Source organism: Lagopus muta, chromosome 1 (genome assembly GCF_023343835.1).
Source record: "Lagopus muta isolate bLagMut1 chromosome 1, bLagMut1 primary, whole genome shotgun sequence".
In the NCBI taxonomy this organism is placed as follows: Eukaryota; Metazoa; Chordata; class Aves; order Galliformes; family Phasianidae; genus Lagopus; species Lagopus muta.
This window is the reverse complement of record NC_064433.1, coordinates 59,374,366-59,390,329: the sequence shown is the minus strand read 5'-3', so window position 1 is coordinate 59,390,329 and position 15,964 is coordinate 59,374,366. Positions and strand designations below refer to the sequence as shown.

Sequence of the window (15,964 nt, the reverse complement as noted above, 5' to 3'; positions counted from 1 at the left end):
TGGTGAGGTTGGAAGGAGATGAGGTCAGAGGATGGAGGTGGTGGATGAGTGGCAGAACTGTGGGCTATGCCAGGGGCATCTCAGTCATGGGAAAGACCTCATGGCAAAGGAATAAAAGAGACAGAGGGAAGGAGCCAGTTTTCTTCAAACTTTGATAATGAGAGAGCAGAAGAATTGCAGGCAGGCAGTGAGAAGCAAAGTATTTTTTCCAAGCTTGTGTATTAAGGACAGAAATATCTAAAGGAAGAAGAAAATGCATGTCAGGAAAGATGTAACACAGTGGGTGTCTGGGCTGCTGTGGGAGACTCATATTATTCCTAGCTGGAAACAAGAAGCTATTTGAGTCCCCATCTGGCCTGGGAACATATAGGGCAGGAGCACAGTGGGAGTAGATGTTTCAGAAAAGAAGCAGGAGTTGTGTGAATAGGCTTCTTCATAGAAACAGCAGGCAATGCAGAGGAGGAAAATCTGATGTGTAATGCTGTGTATCACTTCGCTTGGGAAGGGAGAAATGGGAGCTTGAGACACAAAGGGCCCAAACTTTGGGCACTGGTTTAATCTACCAACCATACCTAGTTGAAAAGGTTTATTCCCATAACTTGGGTGCTTCTCCCTTTTTTGCAATAGGAAAATAAAGCCACAAGCGCAGCATCTCCTCTGCTGATCCATGCTTTCCCAGGGTGGCGTTCCAGATTCTACTCTTCATGTTGGCCTGTTCTGGGGCCATGGGATGGGGTCAGAGCAGGTCAGAACCCATGTCCTGCTCCCGATATCCCTGATAGCAGCACTAGGGCTCTGGGCTAGCACTCAGCACTGCCTCCTGGGCTGGGCACAGGAGGTGGCTGCCCATCAGTGAGCTTCCCGGCCCCTCTCAGAGACAGGGCTAACACACAAACAGGGAAAACACAAATATTAGTAGAAATAGACTGCTTCTTGGATCTCCTTGCATTAAAAGAACAAAAGCAAAGAATTAGCCAAGTCCTCTCCTGTCAGCTTTTCATGACATCCTCAATAAGCCCAGACTTAAGCATCATTGTACTTGATAATGTGCCCTGGACTGCAGCAAATTGGGACATGCCAAGGACTGTGACAGATCAAACATGTTTCATTAAGTACGTGCTATTTTTTTCTCTCCCATTTGACAGTGCAAGGAGCTCTGCTACTCTCAGAGCCGAGGAGGCTGTGCTGCAGCATCTGAATGAAGTGATGAGCCAGCTGGCAGCCCTGCAGCAGGCAGGCAGCAGGGAGAGGGTCCTTAGGAAGCTAGGAAAAGGCCGGCGGCAGGGCCTGGCCCTTCCCCTTCACATCCATCCCAACAGGGAAGCAAAGTGGCAGGGGCAAAGGTAGAGCTGAAAAGCTTTCAGGTTTAATGGGGAACCAGAATCTTTGTGCAGTGTTTTTCAGCAGGCAGACACGTAGCCTTGAAAATGGCCTCCAATGGCCCCTAACTGCCCTTCTCCGTGCTATAAGCCCCACTGCTCTTGCTGCAGCTCATCTTACTAAAGGCAGTGTTAGAGCTTTGTATGTGATTCAGTCTTCTGCTTTCAGAGTCTGTGGAAAGGCCAACCCTATGCTGGGGTGCATCGTGCACAGCATTGCCAGCCAGTTGAGGGAAGCGATTGTTCCACTCCACACTGCACCAGTGGAGCCTCACCTTGAGTACTGTGTGCAGTTTGGGGTGCCACAGTACAAAAAGGGCATAAAACTATGAGAGCATCCAAAGGAGGGCTAAAGAGATGAAGGAGGTTCTGGAGGGCAAAGTGTGAAAGTGAGGGCCCTGGGTTTGCTCAGCGCAGAGCAGAGGAGCTGAGGGGAGGCCTGATGGCGGCTGCAGCTCCTCACAGGGAGCGGAGGGGCAGCGCTGAGCTCTGCTCTGTGTGACAGCGACAGGGCCGAGGGAACGGCATGGAGCTGTCAGGGGAGGGCAGCTGGGGGTCAGGACAGGGTCTGCAGCACAGGGTGGTGGGTATGGAACGGGCTGCCCAGGGCAGCGGGCACGGCCCCAAGTGCTGGAGGTCAAGGGGCATTGGGTCACCGCTCTCAGACACAGGGTTTGGTGCTGTGTGGAGCCAGGGGTTGTGCCCAATGATCCTTATGAGTCCTTTCCAACTTGAGAGATTCAGTGACTCTATAAAATGTGCTGCTGATGTCAAAGGGAAGTGTAGGGGCCCCTTGGCATGAAGGCAGATGCGGACGCAAAGGCCTGGGTATTTACAGAGCAATTGATGTTCTACACTGTGGTCTGGTTTCTTTTCTGTACTTGAATGACAGAAAATATGCCTTCTGCCAAAACCTGCTTGCTTTGCTATGCACATTCACTAAAAATTGCCTTTTCATATGCAAGTGTCTTTCTCTGCCTGAGGACCTGATATATCCAGAGGGTTAGCATTTAGGAAATGATTTCATCTGCATTAGGCAACTTGCAGAAGCAAATGAGACCCAGTGATAATGATGCTGTCTTGTGTGAAGCAAGCTCAAGCATCAAGGATCAACCTGATCCTGCTTCCCTCTCACCCTGTTGAACACTGCACCAAAAGAAACGCCATGGTGTTTTTATGCTACCAGGCCAGTTTGTTAGTAAGACCATACGTATTGTTATTCCCAGTTGCCTCAGGCTTTCTGATTGTCCTTACACACTAGCTAGCCTTAAGTGAGAAAACTGTAGAGAACGTACAAAGAGAGAAAAAATGGTGTCCATATGAGACTGCAAAATGTTAGATTGGTTTGGAGGTCCTGTAAGGTGGAGTAAAATGTGGTGAGGTATTGCTCATTCTATTGGCTTGGAGAGGTCCCTGGACTGAGCCACTTCCAGAACCATGCCTGGATTTCACCTGGGCACTCAGTGGTCCAGGGGAGATCCAGGGACAGAGGAAGAGATGAACAGTGTGGGCAGCACAGATTCCTATCTCTGCTGATCCTTGGTAATGGGGATGGTCCCTTAGGATGGAAGGGGGAAGAAGTAGAAGTGATGTTAAGATATCTACCAAACCACCAGCAAGCTAATGTGAAGAGAGAAAGCCCTGGTTTCTTCCCACTTAAGACAGTGGGGACGGAAGCCTTTCAGAGACGTTGTTACTTTGGAGAGATTTGCTTCCAGTGCAGCTTCCTAAGTCAAGCAAGGGAACATGTATCCCTGATGCATGTTGCTGATACCAACTGGCCCTTATAAGGCCAACTTCTGAGCAAAGCCACCAGCAAGATGTAGCTACAGCTAGGACTTCCCTGGCACAGTTCATCATCTACCCTGTTCATGTTAATGCTGTGCTTCGCCTGTGCATCCTTACACCAGGTAACCCATTAGGGCATGCTTTTGAGGAGGATTATTTCAGATGGGTAAAAGAAGATTCCTGTCTTTACACTTAATCTTCCCTTTATAATCAAATACTGGGAATCAATGTGAAGATGTTGTCAACAAGAAGATTTATTCTGACTTGAGTGAATTTTGGCTAGATTTAGACTGACTCTGTGTACAGTAGAAAACTGCATTTTGCAATAAGCAATGACTAATCTTGTTTAATTAAGATGACGCTACGGATAGCTCATTATTCTGTATAGATTAGAAAATGTCTTCCTTGTTCCACCCCTTAGGCCCAGCCACATTCAGTGTGGCTTCTCAAGCAGTGAGTGAATTTTCTCTGTGATTCCATAGCTCTGCTTTCTCCTGCAAATTTTTCTTTCACTTTTGCACTCAAGGTGACAGTAGGAATGGGTCTGTTGTTGCGGCTGGTCCCCTCACTCCTTTTCCCACCAGTGGCTCCCTGCACCTGCATTCTGTTTCTCCTCTGTCCCACAGAGCCATGACCAGAGCCACAGTCAAGAAGGCAGAGCCCAATGGGGCACTTGCAGTTCCTGAAGAGACAGAAGAGGAGGAAATGGAAGAGCGAGGCCAGTGGAGCAGCAAAGTGGAGTTTGTGCTGTCTGTGGCTGGAGAGATCATTGGTCTGGGTAATGTGTGGAGGTTCCCATACCTCTGCTACAAGAATGGCGGTGGTAAGTTGTTAGTAAGAGTTGTTCTTGGTCTGCAGACACTACAAAATACACTCATTTCTGGGCCTATTTCTCCCAGTGGGTGCTGCTTCTCAAAGCAGCTCTGCTGAGTTTTAATTACAAATGAATCTTTTAGGAGGGGAGCTCTACCTCTCAGGAACTGTTTGAAGCTCTTGGGTATTCAGAGACACATATGGTCTTCCAAAATGAGCTGTAAGGGGTCAGAAAGCCAGCATCAACCTCCTTCTGCATCATTACTTTCCCACTCTATCTATTACCCCCACCTCTCTCAGGACCTTGTTATAGAGGAGGAAAGGCTTTGATGGTGCCAGTATCCTTGCTAAAGCCTGGTATGTCCTTCCTGGCACCTGGGTGCCCTCTTCCTTCTTCAGAAAACTTGAACTCCCACCTGCAACTCTCACAGGGCTGGCTGCCCTGTGGTCATGAGGGCAACACAGTGTTCTATTAAGCCAGCATAACTCAGCTCCAGAAGTGATGGAAGCTGAAGCATCTTATCTTGTTGTATAGGGAAATATAAGACAGAAGAGACATCTTTGAGAATATATGAGAAGGGTTTTCTGAGGATGGAAAGAAGGATGCAGCTGCCACTTTCCCAGGAGCAGTTCTGCCAGTGGTCAACACACTGCTAGGGAAATCTGTCCCCAGGAATAATCTATTCCCTTCCCTTTTGTTTCTTATGTGGCTGCCCCTTTCACAATAACAATGCAATAAAATCATTAAGTGGTTAAAAAATAAGCTTTCTCATAACAATAAAACATAGCTGGGGAGGAAAAAGAGAATAATTGACTGCCACTAGCTTTTGTTAGCATGTTTCCCTTGCCTTAAGAATTTTTCCCCTGCAGACTATATCTCAAAGGCCATTCTTCCCCCATGTGCTGTAAGCTGTCACCAACAGATTACTGATTCAGCTGTTCTTCATCCCAAGATTACCAAATTCTCATCCCGTGTGTTGTTTCTGGAGTTCTTCCAAATCAAGCTGGAGTCAGTACAATGTCACCTCTGAGCCAGATGGGGGTTGGATAAGAAGATGGTTTAAGAAAATAGAAAGAGTCTTTACTTGAACCTGGGGTAGTTTTTTAAGTAGACTCTTTAGTTACCTTCTTTGAGATTGTGATGGCAGTAAGTCAGTCAGAAAAGCACAGGATACTTAACACAGGTGCTGCACATTATTGAACAGCCCATTCTGCAGTGATGATTTGAGAGAAAGGTCATGTCTTTTGCATGGAAGTTTTTTCCTGGGCTTGGATGATACCTTTACATAGTATATGTCTATATTATCCAGTCCAGTAGTCCTTGCAATTTGTATGCTGATTAGTGTGGAAAGGCTAATTTTTATTTTAAAGGTCTTTTTTTGTTTTTGTTTGTTTTAAATTGAACTACTTTGGAATATCTGATGCTGTAATTCAGAGGCCAACAAGGCTAAGCTTAGGAAAGATTAGGACAGGAAAGTCCTTTTCTCCCAACTCACACACTGCCACTGCAGAAAATATGTTATGACTGTAGGGGAAACATTTCTTTCTCCAATGCTCCAGGGAAACAAATGGACAACAAACTAGTATGGGACAACCTGCTCTCTTTCCCATGACACTAAAATATATCCTTACCATTGGAAAAGCCCTTCACATTGTTGCAAAAAAAAAGGTATTTTTGCCTTTTGTTAGTTCTGCACTGCTGCCAGCCTGGGAATGGTGTCCTGTTACCTTTCTCTACCTTCCAATGCAGTGAAACAGTTATAAAGTTGTGAAGACCGATGACATAAAAACAATCATGTTAATTTTTTGCAAATCAACTGATTGTAAGCTTATGTATGGTTTCACTTCAAGTTTGATCTAATTGCTCAGCATTCTGTAGTTGCTATAGAATCATAAGGAAAGGAGGTCTGTTTCTTTCATAAGGAAAGGAGAGCTTTCTTGCTGAGTCCTTTAGTGGAGAAGCAAAGAGGGGAGGAGATGGCAGTTGGAGTATCAGCTGGTAACAGCTGGGGAAGGTTAAGGGAGACAAGACAGAAAAGGTAGAAGAAAGCCCTCATTGCTCAGAATAAAACAGGTCAGCCTTTGAGACATAATACCAAAGGAGAGGGTCTGGCCTGCTGGAAGGCTCCCGCATGCACAGGATAATAAAATTGTCCTGCAGATTTGTTGCAAAGGGGTCTTGTAACAGCAAAGGAGCCTCTGGTTTAGCTTAAGCAGTTCCCGCTGCCTGCTCTGCAAACCTGTAAGGAGGCTGTGAACTGAGTTCCCTGCCTCCACCCTCAGGTCCCCTGTAGCTACAGCACAGCTGTGTTTAGAGAAAATCTGGATCAGCTTGTTATTGTAACATTGCTGGCTTAAAAACAAGAGGAAATGCTCCTAATTGCTAATTATCCTTCATGAGAAGGAATTTCAGCATGAGTGGCAGTGCTGGCAGGGGAGAATTGGGACCTGGGGACAAAGCCTGTTCCTGTTGAGGCCCTCATCTCTGCTGTCCACACCGCTGCTGCTCCCCAGGCACTGGCAGTGGGAGATGCTCATGACTAAATTTTGCTGTGTGATGGAAGGACCCTGACAAAAAGACATCTACCCTGACTTGCTTTGCTTTTACTGCCTGTCTTTGGAGGGGAGTGAAAATGTGGAAGCCTCACACTCTTTATTTTAATGAAAAACCAAAGAGAGAAGTTAAACTTTTTCATTTTGAAAATACTAGAAAAATACTCTTTTGCCATCCCTCTACTTCCATTCTTTCAGTGCAAACTATTTGTCTAATTTGACATGAAATCTGTCTCAAGCGAATTTATACCCCAATAGATTTATTATTTATCAAGAAATGCCACAGTCTCCAGGTTTGTATCCTCCAAGCAAGTTTTCTGTGACTCCCAGGACAGGCAGAACAAATGCAATTATGTGAAGCAAGGGCTCCTCGTGCTTTGCCTGTCTCCTGCTGAAAGTGAGCACGAAGTTGGGGAATGACAACAGTGACACTTTTGTAAGTGTGGTCTTTTCCCGTTAAACAGCTCTACCTTACCTCTAGCCAGTGGCCAACACAAATGCAGCAGTACTGCAGAAGCATGAGGCAGACCAGACTTGTATTTTTCCAAGAACTGATGAAGTAAGAGAACTTTTTCTTTTGCAGAGGCCACACAGTTAATTCAGGGAAATATTTCTGTTCACATCTAGAGGATTCTAGCTGTGGCCCAAGGTATCTGTAAGGGGTGTGTAGGGTAAGGTTTTAAAGAGGTTCCTGAGGCAGTATCTGATCTCTCTTTGCAGGAGCATTCCTCATCCCCTACCTCATCTTTCTCTTCACCTGTGGGATCCCACTGTTCCTTCTGGAGACAGCACTGGGGCAGTACACCAGCCAAGGAGGGGTCACTGCCTGGAGGAAGATCTGTCCCATCTTTGAAGGTGAGTCAATTTACAGGAACTGCTGGCAGCACTTTCTAAAAATTAGTGACTCAGAACCTCTTTTGGAAGCATTATTCTGCTTCTCTTTCCCTCTCTTTCTTTCTCTCTCTTCCACATTTCCTCTCCTCTCCTCTCCTCATTCCCCCTCCCTTCCTTTCTCTCGCAGCCCTGTTTTCTCTCCTAGCCCTGTTTTCTCTCCTGGTGCCTGCTGTGTGTGCGGGTGATTGCTGTAGGTGACTAAAAGTGAGTGGTGCTGGGAAAAAGGGTATGTGTTGACAGACAAAAACCTCCATGCAAGCTGGGACAAATGCTGAAGAGAAAATGAGGCTGATGTCCTGCATACTGGGGTTCTTGTGCTGCAGCCACCACACTGACAGCCTGGAGCTGGGCTGGAACTAAGGTACAGGTATAAGAACCAGGACTCCTGAGCTCATGGAAGAAGATTGCTAAATGGCTTTAAGATGTTAATGAATTTAACTTCCACAATTCTTCTGCCCAGAGGAGAGTCTATTACACTCATTTTCTGGGCAGAGACTCATAGAATCATAATGGTTGAAAAAGACTACTAAGATTGTTAAGTCCAAATGTCAGCCCAACAGCACCATACCACTAAATATGTCCCACAGTGCCACATCCACATGGTTCTTGAATGCCTCCGGGGCAGTGACTCCACCCCCACCCTGAGCAGCCTGTGCCAGTGTGTCATTGCGCTTTCTGAGAAGGAATGTTTCCTAATATCCAACTCTGCTGGTGCAACTTGAGGCCATTCCTTCTGATTCTATCACTGTTACTTGGGAAAAGAAGTTGACCCTCACATCTCTGCAACCTCCTTTCAGTGTATGATAAGGTCTTCTCTGAGCCTCCTCTTCTCCAGACTGAACAATCTCAGTTCCCTCAGCCAGCCCCACAAGACCTGTGCTCCAAACCCTTCACATCTTTGTTGCCTTTCTCTGGACACATTCCAGGGCCTCAATGTCTTTCTTGTAGTGAGGGGCCCAAAACTGAGCACAGTACTTATAGTGCAACCTTACCAGTGCCCAAGGAAAGAGAAGCCTATATTCAGGCGAATTAAATACCAGCACATGGCCTGGAGGCAGACAGCAATGGTATCTGTAAGGGTGCTGACAGCCAGTTTTCAGCAGATGAATTTAGGCTTTTTGACCCAATGACTTTTCTGGTGTCTCAGTGAGTGATGAGCCCAAAGACCCAAAGGTAGAGCTCGTCTCCTATATATGGTCTTTTGTCCCATCACCATATTTTATGATTGGTGTACATCACCAGTGAGAATTCTTCTTGCCCAAGTCTTTCCAGAAGAAATAAACTCACCTATATTTCTTTTCTTTCAAGGCTATACGTCTTGTTTTCCTGAAGGCGAGGCAGTGTAATATAACAGCGCTAGTATCAGAAAAATATTTTCTCATCAGTGAAAGGTTTTCTCCCTCTGTTCCACCATATAGCTGTCTAGAGATACCAGCAACATTTCTTGTCTTCATAAAATCCCTACTCTTTTCTAGAGGTAGCTCTTACTCTATTCTCTAGTGACCTATGCTTGGTGTTACACTCTGCTTACTATAGCATGCACTATGCCATTTTTTGGTTTTGATGAGGGGATGGGGGATGAATTTAGACATTTGACATCTGACGGCCTTCTCAGAGGCTTTGTTTTTCTTCCCAGGAATTGGATATTCCTCGCAAGTCATTGAGACCTATCTAAACATCTACTATATCATTATACTGTCCTGGGCACTCTTCTACTTGTTCAGTTCATTCACCACCGTACTACCATGGGCCAGCTGCAATAACCCTTGGAACTCAGGTACACCTTCCTCTGGTTGGCTTCTGGTTGGAGGAAAGGTAGGAGATGGAGTCTCAGTTTTCAAATAGATTCATGCAGTCACAGATTCATAGATTTCTTTTCCCCCTTCCCAATTCCCAGAAATTATTTGGATTTTGTAGAAAATGCTTTTTCACTTGTCTAAAAATATTTTTACTGTAGATGAATGTCTTGGCTTCTGACATTATTTTGTAGTTGTACTGTGGGTTTCACAGAGTACTGTCCAGAGGGGTTGCTCCCATGAGGTGCTCTGTGGTCTGTGGGATTCCTGTGAAGGCAGTGGTCTTCATTCACCATGGACAAAAGGCCAGGAAGAGTGAGTGAGTGGTCTGGCTTTATACTTAGTAGTAGGGGACAGTAAGACTATTTCTGCATGGAGATACTTTCATTGTTGAGATTTCACTGAACAATCCATGTTTTCTGGAAAATGGGATATGTGGGTTGAGAAGAGATTTCAAGCCAATTTGGAGTGTCCCTCACAAGGCAAGAGCTTTTCATTAGCTCTGGCACAATGATTTATTTTACAATTCCCTTTTGCTACTTGGCTCCTTCTGAGCTTCTGGAGCGGTAGCTGCTCAGCTGTTTTCTTTTGCACACTCAACTTTTGGCTAAATCAGCCCAAACCTGTATAGGAGGATTTGCCAGTATGAGTCTCCCAGTGCAGGACCCAGGAACACAAAACTCTTAAAGCCTTCTTCTTCTGGTCTAATTTCATTGTCTTGGCCAGGGATCTCAATTCCTCATGCCTGCAGATCACAACACCATGCCCAGCAGTAAAGACTAGGCTTTCATTTTATTTAAGGCACTTGGGCTGTTCCCTGGAAGTGGAATTAGATATGAGGTAACTTTCATGAATCTGATGAGGCTTGGCATGCTTTTGCTTTTTTTTTTTTTTAATTTTAATTATTATTATTCTTTTTTACCATATTGAACAGGTTGTTTTGCTTTCAGTTCAAAGCCAGGCTGGAAAGGGCTTCAGCAGCAGCTAAGGCCCTTTATTTATTTATTTATTTTGTGGTGAATCATTCCTTTGATGTGTTAAATTTCCCTGCCCTATGGGCTATTTACTCACAGCTTCCTCTGCCCCTACATCCCAGCAGAGGTAAGCATCTTTGTAAAGAGTGGATCTGATTCCTTTAGCTCCCCCAACATGCTTTTTTTCTTTTTTTTTTTGGAGGGGGGGGGGTGTTTGTTTGTTTGTTTTGTTGGGAAAACCACAGATGTTCTCTTCATGTGCTGAAGCTTCCCAGCCAGAGTTGGCATTCCTCTGTTTTCTTGTGGACTATCTTTTGCTTGCCAAATGTGTGATGAAGTGCATTTCTTGGATGCATGGCATCTCCTCCATTTTTAGCAGTTTTACACTGTGTGACAGAGTTGGGGATGGTATAGTGGAACATGAAAGCAGTTGTGGCGTTTGAGAATATAGGCATATATGTGTGGATAGCAGATGATGTGTGGAGTGTGAGGAGAATGGGATTTTCCATCTTTTAAATTTTTCTTTTTTATTTTTGGCTACCTGTGGTGGCTTCTTCACAGTAATCTACATTTTGCAGTCATGTGGTTTCTATTTGGCAGAGAAGCTCTCCCCTTCCCCCTCTCCTTACCCAAGCTCTCTGCCTACTCTTGGACTGGAATTCATAGCTGGGGAGAGCCAGGCTTCAGTGAGATGCTTAATGAGATACAAAAGTTTAATGAGATGTTTTATAGCACAGGGTGAAGAGTCTGTGTACAGTCAGCATGAAGGCTAGGGAACAGTGGGGAAGGAGCATCCCTCATGGAGGAGTCTTGGAAAATTTCTCTGGCTCATTGACTTCCTTTTCTTTTGCTAGATCTCTGTGTGGACTTTCTGAATACCTCCAACTGGGACAACAGAACTGTGCCTGCAAACACCACCTCTCCAGTGGTTGAGTTTTGGGAGTACGTGATCACCTTTCTTCCGTTCAGGCTCCTCTCTCATCCAGGAGATATGCTGGAGTGGGAGGGATTCCATAAGACCAAGTAAGGTGCCACGTGTCAGAAACAGGGGCATGTCAGACTTGGGGAGCACAGTGCACAGAGCTGCCAAGGAGATCATCGTGGATTCCAGGAGAACTAAATGCACCCTGAAGGCTGCTTGCAGTAGCATGCCAGCCTAGAGAGCTCGTGTGCACACATGCACATGTTCTGGCACTGAGATGTCAGGGCAAAAAAGAAGTACCAAAAGAAATGAGGACTTTCTGTAAGCCAGGTGTTCTTTGTAAGAAGAGGCCAGGGGGCAGACTGATCAGTCCTCTACAGTGAAATAGAAAGGGTAAAACTGCCATTTCACTTCTTCTGAACACATCTTGCCAAAGGAAGAGGTCTATCTGGCTGCCCTGTCTTTGTACGTGAGCAGACATCTGAGGCAGATAGGTGAGGCAGCAGACAGGCACTGAGGAAGGTTTGGCTATGGGTCTGGAGGCAATGAATCACCTATGAAAGAGGGGTTTTTCATCAGGCCAGCATCTTAGAGAGGCTTCTCACTGCAGCGCAAAGAGTTTGAAATGGCTGCAAGAACCATGCTGTTTCTATAGCTATTCAAGTGCCCCTGAGAGGAGAGTGAGGTTGTCCCTTGCAACAACCAAAGTGCAAAGAGAATATGAGGTATGGATGCAGAAAAAGTCTGCAGACTCTCTTTCCTGCCCTGTTCTCTACATCTGTGGGTTGCTACCTCTCAGAAATAGTTGTTTGGGGTTTTTGCACAAGCTGCAATGCAAAGGGAGCCACAAGAGGTTTGATTTGGAGGAAGGAGTGCATAGGAATCCGAAGTGTGGGTCTGGGCTGCTAGGACTGCATGAGCTGCAGGGCTGAGCTCTCCTGTTGTCCATCTTGGTGATGGTGAGTATCCGGAGAACGAGGCTGAAGAAAGCAGATGGGAAACACAGAGATCATTTTAACTTATGTGCAGGGTGTCCATAGTGTATGGGGAGGTGAGAGGAAAGAAGTGGCCATGGGTTGACAATGACATTAGTAGCTTGCTTTGGATGGAGAAGAGTCTACCTAGCAGCTGTCAGGGTGATGGATCAGTGAGGTGTACGTGATGATTTCATTCTGTGTGGCTCTGGTGAGCACACTGCAGTGGGCTGGGAGGGTTGGAGGGCTTGGGCTAGCTGTGGGGCACAGTGGAGCAGCATCCACAGGAATAACAGAGAAGCAAGCCCTTGGCAATGCTGTGGTAATTCACTCATCTGGGAGCCTAGATAGATCTGTTTAGTCTTTTCATGGGGTAAAATGTCAAAGGTGTATTTGAATTAATGGGATCTGAGGTGTTAATGCTTATCTCCCTGTCCCTGGATGCCGACAGGAAGAGAGTCCTGGGACTAACGGATGGTATTCACAAACTGGGCACTGTGCGCTGGGAGCTGGCTCTGTGTCTCCTGCTGGCGTGGATCATCTGCTACTTCTGCATCTGGAAAGGTGTCAAGTCCACAGGAAAAGTAGGAACAGAGATGGTCCTCCTCATCCATAATCCTCCTTGTACCCATGTTACATTTCTTTCCCAATCTCTTACTTTTTCATGAAGTAGAGACTGGAGACACACAGCACCAAAGTCAAACCTAAAATCTGGTGGGTTCATATTGATTTACATTGGTTGTATTTGACCCGTAAAAGGAAGGATGAAAAACGGGGAGGGAAAAGCAGTGGAAGAGCTGGGAACTGATGGAAATCATAGGTCACCTTTGTCCTTGCAGATGACCCACAATGGCTGATGAATACTCCACAAATGTCGTTGGGAACCACCCACTCATCAGTGTGTTGTCTCAGTGTGACTTCTTTATGTTTTTAGCTAGATCCTCTTCAGTACCAAGCTTTCTATCCCTGGCAGTAATTAAACAGTTAAGCAAAATAGAGAAGCTTCTGCCTGCAACTGTCTCAGCAAACAGATCACTAATTTCTCCTGCTTTTTTATCCCGCAAAATAGTTGGAGTGGGAGAGATGTCTTAGTGCTTTCCTTTGGGCTCCCTTTTGTACTCTCTCTGGCTCTTTGGCTCAGCAGGTCACTTTGTGCATTCTGCTTTTGAGGCTGAAGCCATTGCTCCAGTTCCCATAGGTCAGGTAGACTGAATATCCTTCTGGGATGGATGAATGTGGTGTGCCTCGGGGTGGGTGTCAGGGACTCTGCTATAGCCTTGACTTGGTCAGGGCATCCTTCCTCCCTGGGGCTGTGATGAGATGGGTAGGTTATCAACATAAGGGCATTCAGCGGATGTCCCAGCAACAAAGAGAGGAGCCAATTTTTTGCAATAGCCTTCTTCCAAATAAGTATCCCTAATATTGGCAAATGTTCCTGTAGAACTGCAGATCTTTGTTTCAGTGTCAAATCCCACTTCTGACCTTAAAACTACATTTTAATGGGCTGCTGTTTTAACAGGACAAGAGCTTGCTCTGCTCTCCAGAGCCTCTTGCTGGTGCTGACCTACCTGTCTTTCACCACTTCTCAAGGAGGGAGAGCATGATTCCACATCTTGTGGGAGAGGGGCTTTTAAATTGTCAATCTCTAATGCTCCATGTAAGCTGTTTTGTTAACACAGTGCCACCTTCACGAGAGTTATCATTCTGATCTTATGAGTCTGTGTCTACATGGAAGTGCAATCGAGTTGTTGCAGGTTCCCATCAATTCTCAGCCCTCTTCCCACCAAGCCTTTTCTTTGCTCAGTGCTGCTCAGATGCAGGGAGTTTGCCTTGTGAGAGAAGGCTGAAGAAGTTCACTTAATCTGGGATCAAGTTGGGTTTGGCAACGTCAACCCAGAAAGTGAGAGTTCAGCGAGTGCAGGCAGTAGCTGTCATGGTTTTCCTGGAACCACAGAAAATTTTCCCATTGCAAGGCTTAGGATATAGGACCTACTTTTTCCTAGTCAAGTGTATGGTCCAGGTGAGCAACACGGTGAGTTTTCTTGTCCCAGTCCACAAGCCAGACAGACCAGTAGTCTGCTCTGCAGGTAGTTACATTGAGATTTACAGGAACACCATCACAAAACTCAGTTCCTTTCTTTTTCAACCCTGAATACACGTTAGGAGAAGCAGTAGGAAGGTCCCAGAAACTCTGGGTATGTGCATAATTTTGTTTACCCATTGCAGAGTAAACAAATGCTATGCTTGACTGAAGGGCTGCACCAATCAGATAGCCCTTCCAGACTCTTGTGCTTACGCTTCTGTCATTTAAGGAGTCTAACCTTAAAGAAACAATAGTAACCTCAGGAAAATAATTTCAAATAATCCCATGAAGAACCATTTTCATTGAAAGCCTTTTTCTTTTATTCATTTTGCCCACTCTTGCACACTTTCAATCTTTCCTTTCCTGATGCAATCAGCTGATCTGTGCAGATGTTCCCCAGAAGTGATTTCTAAAGGTATATTTTCATTCTTGTGCCAAAAATGCTCCTGTTCTCTTTCAGTCAGGGAGCAGCAGAAGTGCTGAGTACCGCGACTGATTTGACCAATTATCACTAGGCAGCAACATCTTCATTTTTGACCCCTCACTTTGAATCCATACAGTAAACAAGCTTTAATTTTACTTGGATGAATTGTAGTAGTGAATAAATGTTAAGAAGTTGCAGATTGCTCATGGATATTTTGCAAACAACAGTAACTAGAAGTTTATATTGGGCAGTAGATCAGGGATGATTAATTGTACTGTAATATTTGTTTACATAGCACGCAGGGAGATGTGAAAAGAAAGCTTTACGGAAACAATGGCATATGTTTTCTTGACAGACTTCTAGGCTCCAGGTGTCCCCATTTTTTACCCATGTGCACAGAGGCATTGGAGGGATGAGGGAGTCACACGAGCACCCCTGGAAATGCAGTGTCAAATTGGGCAGCAAAAGTTGCTGTTTAATTTGGAAACCCCTTGCTGGGAATGGGACAATTTTAATAACTCCTCATTAAAACTCAGTGACAGGAAGAGACGTAGGTTTCTTTTGCAGCTCTGGAAAGATGAAGAGAACAGCTTGAGAGCAGGGAAATGAAGATGACTGGAAAGAGAAAATAGCAAGAGCAACCAGTGACAAAACCTTGTGTGAGGAGCAGAGCCTAGATTAACAAAACCACTGCTGAGATGTAGCCTTGATTAATCCCTTCCCCATCCCACACATTCCCCCCCCCCCCCCCACATCCACATCAGCAGTAGCTGCTGTGGCCAGAGAGAAGGTCCAGGGACATCTGCTGCGTGGGGGCTACAGGTGGGACAAAATAACACCCACACTCCCTGCTGACCTTGTCTGGTTTCCCTGCAGGTCGTGTACTTCACTGCCACCTTCCCATACGTGATGCTGGTCATCCTGCTGGTGCGGGGAGTCACACTGCCGGGTGCCGCTGAGGGGATTGTCTTCTACCTGAAGCCAGATGTCTCCAGGCTAGCAGACCCGCAGGTGAGTGGGGGCAGATGAGGTTCTGGCTTTCTGTTCTCAGGGGAGGCCTTCAGACTGGGAGAAGCTCATTACAGGTTGAGCAGGGCCTGGCCCCCACATTGTGCAGATTCTCTGCTCACATCTGCAGCATATGGGCATATTAGGTCACTGCTACTCATGGGCTCAGCAAAATCAGAGGAGTGCATGAAATATTCAGCATGCAGCAGATGGTTTTGCTGGGTCTTAAATACAAATAATTAAGGAAAGGTGGGGGGGAAGCAATCTACGACTTTCCATTTCTTCAGGCCTGCTTAGAGCTTTGTTTGCCTGGGACCAACCACATGGCATCAGTGAATGTCCCAACATGCAGCCAG

General features: G+C 45.8%; 1 protein-coding gene across 1 annotated transcript in view; it reads left to right on the top strand.

Annotated features, from left to right (window-relative positions):
- Positions 1 to 15,964, top strand: part of LOC125688250 (sodium- and chloride-dependent betaine transporter-like) — a 36,520-nt gene that overhangs the window by 3,456 nt on the left and 17,100 nt on the right. The window contains exons 2-7 of the mRNA XM_048934043.1: positions 3,794 to 3,990; positions 7,254 to 7,388; positions 9,064 to 9,204; positions 11,052 to 11,139; positions 12,545 to 12,677; positions 15,477 to 15,611. Of these exons, the coding sequence (XP_048790000.1) occupies positions 3,798 to 3,990; positions 7,254 to 7,388; positions 9,064 to 9,204; positions 11,052 to 11,139; positions 12,545 to 12,677; positions 15,477 to 15,611 (825 nt within the window). The 5' untranslated portion in view covers positions 3,794 to 3,797. The remainder of the gene's footprint in view (positions 1 to 3,793; positions 3,991 to 7,253; positions 7,389 to 9,063; positions 9,205 to 11,051; positions 11,140 to 12,544; positions 12,678 to 15,476; positions 15,612 to 15,964) is intronic.